The 11,191-nt window shown below is 43.8% G+C and overlaps 1 protein-coding gene across 1 annotated transcript in view; it reads left to right on the forward strand.

The window, feature by feature from the left end:
* Window positions 1-9,032, forward strand: part of Cox15 (cytochrome c oxidase assembly homolog COX15) — a 13,577-nt gene extending 4,545 nt beyond the window's left edge. Inside the window, exons 4-9 of the mRNA XM_050144428.1 lie at window positions 743-929; window positions 2,750-2,917; window positions 4,611-4,692; window positions 5,222-5,376; window positions 6,880-6,993; window positions 8,051-9,032. Of these exons, the coding sequence (XP_050000385.1) occupies window positions 743-929; window positions 2,750-2,917; window positions 4,611-4,692; window positions 5,222-5,376; window positions 6,880-6,993; window positions 8,051-8,182 (838 nt within the window). The 3' untranslated portion in view covers window positions 8,183-9,032. The remainder of the gene's footprint in view (window positions 1-742; window positions 930-2,749; window positions 2,918-4,610; window positions 4,693-5,221; window positions 5,377-6,879; window positions 6,994-8,050) is intronic.
* The last annotated feature ends 2,159 nt before the right edge of the window (window positions 9,033-11,191 follow it).

Below are 11,191 nucleotides of genomic sequence, written 5' to 3' on the forward strand. Positions count from 1 at the left end.
CTCTCTCTCTCTCTCTCTCTCTCTCTCTCTCTCTGGACTGTTGGGTTCTAAGTATTTAAATATTTTAACAACTTCATTCAGTATAATTGGTATGTAATAGATCATACATATTTAACACGTACAATTGATGTCTGTGCCTGCCCCTGCCCACCCCCAGACACAACTGACCTGTGCTCTTTCATTATACAGATTTTGGAATTTTATATAAATAAATAAAATCATGTCAGGCCTAAGCTCTGTTGTCTGACATTTTTTCACCCAGTAACATGGTTTTGAGGATGCTGCCCTCGGGAGAATGTACCAGTGTGCAGTCCTTTCCATTGTGGGACTGGTCCCATCAGGAGGATGTGCCATATACACTGTCCACCACGTGCTGGTTCCTAGTTTTTCCTTGTCGTTTTCAACCTGCTTTCTTATAGAACTCAGAACCATCAGCCCAGGAATGGCACCTCCCTCAATGGGCTGGGCCCTCGCACATCAATCACTAATCAAGAAAATGCTCTACCTGCTGGGTGGTGGTCGCACATGCCTTTAATCTCAGCACTGAAGAGATAGAAGAAGGTGGATCTTAGTGAGTTCAAAGCTAGCCTGGTCTACAGAGTGAGTTCCAGGACAGCCAGGGCTGTCTGAAAACCTGTTTCAAAAAACGAAAGAGAGAGAGAGAGAGAGAGAGAGAGAGAGAGAGAAGAAAAACGCAATAGCGGTTTTCTCTCTTTTCATTTTTGACTCCCATTTCACCTAGCCTGAATCATGACATGACACTGGCAGAATTCAAGTTCATCTGGTACATGGAATACTCGCACCGAATGTGGGGTCGAGCTGTAGGCCTTGCATACATCCTGCCCGCTGCCTATTTCTGGAGAAAGGGTTGGCTCAGCCGTGGCATGAAAGGACGTGTTCTTGCCCTCTGTGGCTTAGTCTGTTTCCAGGTAAGATTTATTCAAGGTTGGGAAACCAGAGATGCTCAAAGAGCTTCCTGGTGGGTATTATTTAAGGACATCACTACAATAGCATTTTAGTGCCATAGGCTTGGCTTTAAGTCCCAGTTCTGCCACTTAGGGCAAGCTATCTGACTTGTCATATATGATTTCCTTTCTTATTCTGGGGAGAGACAGTAATAAAACCACTTAGGGAGTACAGATATTAATGCCTATAAAGCAATTAGTTGGGTGTCTAAAATCAGTAAGGTCTCAATAAGTGTATTTTCTTGTGCCACTGGAAGTAGAGTTCATGTCCCCACTATGATTCTCTTCCGGGTTCTCTTCCATTCTTTTCTAACTTGTCTGCTGTCTTAGAGTGATCTCTACTGTAGAGTGACTACAGAGGCAAACAGGAAAACTCCAAAAGAAATAGTTCGGGGATGAGAGCTGGGATACAGATGAAGCTGATGTTCAAGTTTAAGTGGTATTTGAAATCATTTAAGCTGGACTTTTCTTACGGAAGAGAGCTTCAGGAGAGTCTTAAAGTTAATGCCAAGAACCAAGGAAAGGAACCAGAGGAGACACCTGCAAGTATTTGGGACAAAATGTAAAGGTCCTGATGGTGTCATAGCATCAAAGGAACATCAACATTTGACCAGTAGGAAACTAGTAGTTAATTTAACTCAGAAGTGGTAAGGAGATAAGCTAATGAAGCGATTAACATTAACATTAGAAACTACAGTAAAGACTTGGTCACTAATAAAAGATACTTTATAGAAGCTTATTATAAAAGTTAACTTTTATTATGTTTTTTTAACTAAGCAAATTAGATGAAATAAAATATAAGTTTAATTTTATAATTAAACATTAAAAATGAAGGTAGAAATTTAAGTTGTCAGGGTTGTGGGAGGAAGTAAGTTAGGCTAGAGAATTGTATAGCTATCATTTTTCCAGGGTCCCTGAAGATGAAGGTAATTATAGTAGCCAGGCTGGTCATAAAAGGGGAGGAAATATCACCAGCGGGTTACCTGAAGTAGTAGAAACTCACCCCTTTGGCCTGATTTTGTGGATTGGAGGCAGTGGGTGGAATGATTGTGTCTTATCTGATAAGACTGGAATTGATGTAGTTGGGTTATTTGCTAGTTAAAGCAGAGGACTGTGGAGTGTGATGCATTCTGGGAGCTTTCTAAATATAAACATGCATTTTGATGGGGAACGGTGAGATCTCTTGTTATTGTTTGCTCTTCCGCACTCTCCTCCTTTCCTTCCTAAGAGCTGCAGTCTTTCTTTGACTGAATTTGGAATTTGGAGTTGAAGTTTAAATTTCTTCATCTCCACCTTCATTTTTCTTAGAGAGTAGAAATATATTTTTGCAAAGCAATCCACATGCAAAATCTTACATATTGTATGCCTTCCCCCCAGGCTTTTTTGTTTGTTTTATACCCACCTATCTTGACTGTAATTGTTTTTAAACAGTTAACCTTTATTAAGCTTTTTCCAAATATAATCTAGTTTTCATAGACCAAAATATTGTGTTTCTCTGGTTTACATGTTAAATTATATCAAGTATTTGTAAAGTTTTGAGTGCAGATAAACTCTTGTATGATTTCATATACCTGAACTACATAAAACAGAGGTCTAAACAGAGATCAAGCACTAATGCTGTTAATACAGAGTCGCCAGCAGTTCACACTTTCTGAACACTGGCTGTGAACACTAGAAGGGTGTGGAAACAGGTTGGGAGGGTGTTCTTTCTGATAATGTACTTTCTCAATAGAACCTAACAGGTCAAACCTTGTTTGATTTCCCCCTCTCTTCTTGAATTCTAGGGTCTCTTGGGTTGGTATATGGTGAAAAGTGGGCTAGAAGAAAAACCAGAGTCCTATGATATTCCTCGGGTCAGTCAGTACCGCCTGGCAGCCCACCTGGGGTCAGCACTTGTTCTTTACTGTGCCAGCCTGTGGACCTCACTGTCCCTGCTGCTCCCTCAGCACAAGGTAAGCGCCCATTGGCCTCACTGCCCAGGTGCCCAGGTGCCCAGATGCTGCTCCCTCAGCACAAGGTGAACGCCCGTCAGCCTCGCTGCACAGCTGCCCAGTTGCTGATGGGCAGGGTGATGGAAATCTGGTTCTAATACAAAGTTAGTAAGTCAGAGATTCCCTCTAACAGCTGCTGCTCCGTTTTGGCTAGTGTAAAGAATGTGTCTGTGAGCATGTGGGCACAGCTAGCTCTTTGAGACACAGGTTTCAATTCTTTGGGATGGATACATATGTATCTCCAGAAATGAAGCTGCTCTGTAATATAGAGACTAAATAGCTTGTCAACATTGTCTAATGAGGAATGTGAAAACATAGGAACTGCCAGTAAGGATAGCCCCACCACTTTAGCCCTGGCTCCCAGGTGGAGACTGAAGAGCCAGACAGGAAGTTCAGAGCCAGAGCCGCGGCTGCACTTGTGCTGGGGAACCATCTCAAGCTACCAAACTCACTTTCCCCTTTCTTTCTGTCTTTGTTTCTTTTTCAGTTTTTCAGCTCAAAGTTTCTCTTTATAACAGCCCTGGCTGTCCTTGAAATCGCTTTGTAGACCAAGCTGACCTCAAACTCCCAGAGATCCACCTGCCTCTGCCTTCCCCTTGTTGGCATTAAAGGTGTGCTCTACCACAGCTGGCTCACCTTTTTTCTAATGTTTACAAATAGTGATTGTTGGTTTGGTGAGATGGCTCAACAAGCCTGGAAACCAGAGTTCACTCCTTTAGCCCCGTGTGAAGGTGGGTGAGGAGAGTTAGATGACACAAAGTTGTGTTTTGATATCTACACGTGTGCTGTGGCATGAACATGCACACACACATACAAATGCACCAGTAATTTAAAATGCTTAATTTAAAAAGTGACTATTAAATAAATATTGAAGTGTGAGTCAGCCCAGATAAACTGCTCATGGAGAACGTTTTGATGTGACATCAGGTTTTTCAGTAGAATTACCTAATAGGTATTTAGAGCTAGGACTTGGGGCCCAGTAAGGATTGGAGATGTTCACAGGAAAGCCAAATATTGAAGCCTTTTCATAGTAAATAGTCCTCATCTGAAAATTCTTCCTCCAACTTCCAAGCTGAATTTATAAAATGAATTGCCTGTATCTAGAGCTGTCTGCTGACACCCTGATCTTGTGTTCCAACCCCTAGATCTTCCCAGTCCTTCATCCTCACATGTGCCCACACTCTCACACACCCCAACATTGGAATTGAACTGTGCTAGGCTACTGATACTCTACCCAATTACAGAAAGAACTGAGATGACTGTTAAGTGATACAGTGTCATGTTCTCTACTGCAGTAACACTAGCTACTGGGGGCTACTTAAATTTAATTAATTGAAATATCTGGGAAGATACATAATAAATGTCTAACAATGAAACAGATATATTTAGAGCAGTGTCTGCTGGGTACTTATTCTGTGTTAGAGCAGTGTCTCCTGGGTACTTATCCTATGTTAGAGCAGTGTCTCCTGGGTACTTATCCTATGTTAGAGCAGTGTCTGCTGGGTACTTACTCTGTGTTAGAGCAGTGTCTGCTGGGTACTTTTTTTTGTTAGCAGACAGAGACAATCTGACCTTAAATTGTCTAGATTTGGATTTGGAGATCTTCCTACCTTGGTAGTTCCTCCCAAAGAGATTACCTGATTATCCTTTCCAGTTACCTGAAACCCGACAGCTGCTGTGGTTGAGACGCTTTGCTGGAGGCACAGCAGGCCTGGTGTTCCTTACAGCTCTCTCAGGTAGGCCTCCTCCCAGCACACTTGGTGCGCTTCCATCCAGCGTGAAGTGGCATTTCTTACCTGATATTCTGTTGTTCCCGCTGCCCCTTTATCTTTACCTGTCACACTTGGCTCCTTCACTGCCACCATCCACCCTCTGTTTTCTGCTCCCCAGGAACTGTAAGCTGTGTATAGAACAGAGGTGATGACTGTAAGTGCTTAGAACAGGGCCTGGAGTGTAGCAAAAGCTGTGTTAGATGTATTGTGAAACCATTATTACATATTACACCAGAATGGGTCAGACAGGTGACCTGTCCTCACTGATGATCAAAGATGTTCTAGTTCACTGGAGCTGGGACCAATGTAGGTCCTTCCTCCTAAGAGTTTTAAACTTTTTTATTTATGTGTACATGTGTGTGTCTGTGTGAGTGTATGCCACGTGTGTGCAGGTACACAAAGAGGCCAAAAGAGGGCAAATCGTTCCTTTGTCTAGCTCTGGGGTAGGAGACTTCTGTATTCAGAGCTATATCCTGTGTATCTTGGCATGCAGGGGCTTTTGTGGCAGGGCTGGATGCTGGGCTTGTTTACAACTCCTTCCCCAAAATGGGAGACTCGTGGATCCCAGAGGATCTCCTTACCTTCTCTCCCATCATGAAGAATGTCTTTGAGAATCCCACCATGGTGCAGTTTGATCACCGGCTTCTGGTAAGTGTGCTGGCTTGTGCTGCTGGGCATCAGGACCCTCACACACGTTTTGGGAGTGCCAGGGAGGCACTGGCATAGGGACCCTCACACAGGTTTTGGGAGTGCCAGGGAGGCACAGACAACTGTTAGCATGGCAGTGACTGATTGTTCTTGTGGAGGCAATTCTAGGATCAACCAGATATCTAATCTGACATGTTTGTCATTACACCCAAATTCTAGCTTAAAATCAGATAGGCAAGTTAATACTAACCCCCACTTAATCCCGAATAAGCCTAAGTGTCATTTCAGCAGAGAGAGATTATTAGGGTTAGGGTTAGAACAGACTGTAGTCTGTGGTGAGCACATAGCTGTGGAAGAGCCCCAAAGGTGCCTCATTAATACTTTCCCATTTATTTAAGCCCATAGGTACTGGTGGTGTGGGAACCGTACTAAGACTGGCCTGGCAGCCTGAGTGTGTACCCAGAAGACCTTAGTGTTGTTAGAGCAGCAGGACAGGGTCACAGGGAACAAGGTGTAAGTGGAAGACCTTGATAGCTGGTAGATCTGAGAGGAGCTTTAAAGGAACACGAAGTTAAGATTAGCTGTTAGGAATACATGTAAAGAGAGAACAGAGGAGACCCCACAGTTTCTCCTGCAGCATTCCTAAAACATGAGCAGTGGAAATGGAACCTCTAGAGTGAGCCTTAAGCTAAGGGCAGGATGTCATCAGATGGAGGCATGCTGAGTGTGAGATGGCAGACAAGGAGATGTAGAGAGGACTCATGTCCACGGACCAGAGTTGACCTCCCTACCCCTACACAGTGTTTTAGCATAAATAAAGTATGGTTGGATCTGTCCCTATAGCTCGCTCTGAAACAGATGCTCTGAAAAGATATGATAGAAAACATTCTCTCTGGCATGGATGGAGAAAAGAACCCTTATTGCCAACCCCAGACCCTTATTCTGGTATAAATGAAGCCACGATTTTCATTGTTTTTACCAGCTGGAGGCACTACCATCCCTTCTACTCTCAACCCAGAGACGTTAAACCCTTTATGTGTTAAGGTCAGCCCTGCTTTAGGAATAGGGGACAGGGCTGGAGAGATGCTCAGTGGTTAAGAGCACTTGTTGCTCTTGCAGAGGACCCAAGTTCAGTTCCCTACACCTACATGCGGACTCATACTAACTCTAGTTCCAGAGGCCTTTTCTGGCCTCCTCTGGCACCGCATGCACATGGTGCACATGCATGCAGGCAAAGAACCCATGCACATAAGATAAAATAAATCTTTGGGGAAAAACACGAATGTAAAATTATATATAAAATACAGTTAAGGACATAACGTCTGATGTAAAAGGCCAGGCTCTCACCTGAGGGAGGCTAAGTGTGTAAAGTAGTGAACACACTCAGGTGGTGCCTGGCTGACAGTGTGCCTCAGTTCCAGCAGAAGGGGACTGTGGGTGGAGCAGTGTTCCCTGGAGGTGTGCCTGCAACCCCCACATGGTGACCCTCTTCCTTTCTTCTAGGGCATCACGTCGGTCACCGCCATTACAGTGCTCTATTTCCTGTCCCGGAGAATCCCCCTTCCTCGAAGGACCAAGATGGCAGCAGTGACTCTGCTCACTTTGGCATATGCACAGGTACAAAACCCTTCTTGATCTGATGGCATTCCCCAAACAAAGTCAATGTTAATCATAGGTTAATAATAAAAAACTACATAAAAAGTATCAAAACACTATTGTCATAAGAGGAATGACAAATGGCTGGCTAATAAATACAACAGCATTTTAATATCAGAGAAGAGCAACTTAACAAATATCATTTTGTGGCTATCATTCTATGGAGAGCTAAATTTGGGTGTGGGGTGAGCAGGCAAAGAGATAATGTTATTAGCATGGGTACAGGAAAATGGATACATTTAGATATTCTCAATGAGACCATGCGTCTATAATAGCTTTCATCAGAAGGCAATTATACAATATAATATCTATGATATATATGATATATAATGCTTTGGTCCAGAGTCATGGTTGTATCTGCTGTAGAAATACCCTTCTGCACTAGGAGCTTTATGTGAGGAAACTCATAATGGTGGTATTAAAATTGGAAGCAAACTAAAGCAGCCATGGCATGTCTTTGCTGTGGAGCACTGCACAGCAGTTTAGGGAAAAGCAAGTGACAGAACAACATTTTTAACAGCGCAGAACTGTATGTACCTGCATATTCCAACACTCGGAAGACAGGGGCAGGTGAGTTCAAGACTAGCCTGGTTTACATAGTGAGGTCTAGGCCAGCCAGGGCTACACAGTGAAACTCTGCCTCCAACAAACAAAAATGAAAGCCTGTATCTCTCAGTAACTACATATATGAAAGTAAGGCATATAGAAGCTGGTAACCGTAACTACCGACGTAGAATAAGACAGGTAGATGCTGGGTATGGTAGCTTGTGCCTGTAATCTTAGCACTAAGGAAGAGGGTTGCTAGCACCAAGAGTTCCAGGCCAGCATGGGCTAGAGTAAGACAAGGGAATTTTAGGTTTACCTATTCTATTTGAATTTCATTGATTTACATATTTTACGCTTGCTTATGGGCGTTAAATACACGCTTCGTCATGCTCTGATGTGCCAGCTTGGAGGTTTGTGTATCTGGCTCAGTATTATTTCAGTATTATTAGCTTTCTTCTCTTTTCTACAACAGGTGACCTTGGGCATTAGCACTCTGCTTATGTATGTTCCAACTCCTCTGGCTGCCACACACCAGTCAGGCTCCTTGGCACTGCTTAGTGGTGCCCTTTGGCTCATGAATGAACTCCGAAGAGTCCCAAAATAATTCTGAGAATCACTCGCTAGGACTGAAACTATCTTGGTAATTTATCAGCAAGCACAGGAACTTAGGAGGGCGGCCTTGACATGCCACATGGCTTACACATTGGTCATGTCTCTCAAGACTGTTAGGAGATGGACACCAGATCCAGAATGTCACTAAGGTGTCCTTACACCAGAGATTTCCTTTAAGATCTGCTGCAGAAGTAAGTGTCCGTCATTTGCTGCTGCTTACTAGGCAGTCTGGCTTTTCTTAGTGTTAGGAAGATCTTGGATTTCCGTGTCCCTGTACTGCAGAATCCTGTCCACTAATCAGGCTGGTGGTGACAGTGACAGACCCAAGAACAGGTGGACCAGTCAACAGGTAACTGTACGTTGGTTTGTGACCAACATCTAGCGTTGTTATATCATCTTAAGCACCTAGTGAGCTAGATTTTGAAGTGAAGATCCTTATGTGTGTGTGTGTGTGTGTTAGTTAACATATACCGTGTGTGTACATAATGCCATGGTGGCCAGGGAAAGTGCTGGGTCCCTTAGAGCTGGAGTTAAAGGCAATTGTAAGCTGCCTGATATGGATGCTGGTAACCAAACACAGGTCCTCCGGAAGAGCAGCAAGCACTCCCACTAGCTGAACCACCTCTCTAGTCTTGGAGTGAATATTATTAAAATTAATTGTTAGTCGGGCAGTGGTGGCACATGCCTTTAATCCCAGCACTTGGGAGGCAGAGGCAGGTGGATCTCTGATTTTGAAGCCAGCCTGGCCTACAGAGTGAGTTCCAGGACAGCCAGGGCTATTACACAGAGCAACCCTGTCTCGAATACCCACCCCGCAAAAAAAAAAAAAAAAAAAAAACAAACTTAAATGTTTACAATTTTTAGTTTTTATAAATAATATGGAGGCTTAGTATGTCTTACCTGAAGTTGCCCATTTGCAGTTTCTGAACCAGATGATCAGCCGTTCCACTCTAGTATTCTGAGTCTGTATCCTGAAGGGTACACTCTCAGCTGTTCTTAGTATTTTATTTCCCTAGTCCCAGTCCCTCGGAGCTCGATCTCAGAACTCAAGACTCATCTTAGACCCACTCAATCCAAGCCTTGGAACAGGAGTGTGGTGGGTTTTTGAGACAGGGTTTCTCTGTGTAGCCTGGTTTTATAGTCACTCTGAGACCAGGGCATCCCGAGTCAGCTCAGGCTTCAGGTGTTTACTTCATTTTTCTTTGATTACAGTTGAGCATGTCTGGAAAGAGAGCTGGTGTTTAGCTGTTTAACTGCACTGCTCTCTCTGCACTCCTGGTCAACAAGATCATCTTAGCTCTTTTTGTGTCTGTATAATTTGTTGTCACCAGATAGATACCAAATACTGAATGAACTGGTGGAAAATAATAGTTACTAAATTTGTGTTCCAAATGTCTGTTTTAGAAAAAGCCATCGCACACTTAAAGGATCAAATAAATTTCCTTTAATGTTTCAACAGTCTGTCAACAGTTCTGTCAATTGTTTTTAAACATAAAAGTAATTAAAACATGTATTTTCAATCAGCTAACCCAGGATCTATTTTTTTTTTCTTTTTCGAGCCCTGTTGGGTTGATCAGGACATAACTCTTATGACATCATTTAATCTTTGTAAGAATTCACTTATTATTTTGTGTGCATATGACGGGGAGTATACACTGTGTACATGCATGTGCATGCAGAGGTCAGGGGACAAGTCGTGTGAGTTGGTTCTCTCCTTCCATCTTTGTGTGGGTTCTGGGGGTCACACTCAGGTTGCCAGGCTTGTGATCTCACCTGCTGAACTATCTCAGTGGCCCAGATTTCTGTCTTTGGCCTACACTGAGATATGCTTCTACTGTGGCAGGGTTAATGACTGCCAAGAGTGAAGCTGGTCACAGAGACCGACTCTGGAGACTCATGATACCAGTTTCCCTGCAGCCTTCCTTCTGGTCCTGCGGTGAATGGTGGTTTATATGTGGGCATATGTGACACAGAGCTCTGCCCCCACATGAGGGTGACAGAGTCGCCATTCTAATGACATTGCACATTTTCTGTTTATAAGCTTCATGTTTATCAGAATATCCAGAACGATTCATGAAATGTAGGAATTCTACAGGATTCTTATTGAATGTGAAGCATCTGGAAAGCAGTCCCAGGCACCTGAAACAGCACGGTGCAGCACATCTGGCTTGAGGTCACCATGGAGATGCCAGGGCCACCGCAGAGACCACACTAAAGGCAGAAATCACGGAGAAGACATGGCAGATACTTTACAGCTTCAATAGATATAAAGTGTGGAAGGAGAACTTGAAGCAGAAATCCTAACAGTCAGAGTACTCAGGATCCCTACTGGCTGAGTGGCCTGAAGAAGCTAACAAGGCAGATCCTGTACTGCTAGTGGAGCCACACTTGGAATGTGCCCCACGGGGTGGGCTGCTTAGGAATCGCCAGGACTGCCTTCAAATCATGCTGTAGCTTAGATTTGGGATGTCCTCCAAGGGCCCACTTGTTAAAGGCTTGGCCCCAGGATGGTACTATGGGGAGGTGGTGGGTCCTTGTAGGCACAGCTTCATAGGTCTTTAAGTCACTGGAGGACATGTGAGACTCCCAACTCCATCCTCTCTTGCATCCTAGCCATGAGCTAAGCAATTCTGCTTTGCTACCCACGCCTGCCAAACTGCACTTCTTCATCACAGGCACAAGCAAAGGGAGCACTTGATCTCTAAAACTTGTGAATCAAAACAACCCTTTTCTCGCCAGGTGGTGGTGGCCCATGCCTTTAATCCCAGCACTTGGGAGGCAGAGGCAGGTGGATCTCTGTGAGTTCAAGACCAGCCTGGTCTACAAGAGCTAGTTCCAGGACAGGCTCCAAAACCACAGAGAAACCCTGTCTCGAAAAACCAAAAAAAAAAAAAACAAAAAACAAAAAAAAACACAACAACAACAAAAAAAGACCAACCCTTTTCTCTTTATGAATGATCTCAGGTGTTTCATTACAGCAGGCTCTTGGGGGTGGGGTATC

Source organism: Alexandromys fortis, unplaced genomic scaffold (assembly GCF_014885135.2).
Source record: "Alexandromys fortis isolate MF-2015 unplaced genomic scaffold, M_Fortis_MF-2015_v1.1 scaffold_16, whole genome shotgun sequence".
Taxonomy (NCBI): Eukaryota; Metazoa; Chordata; class Mammalia; order Rodentia; family Cricetidae; genus Alexandromys; species Alexandromys fortis.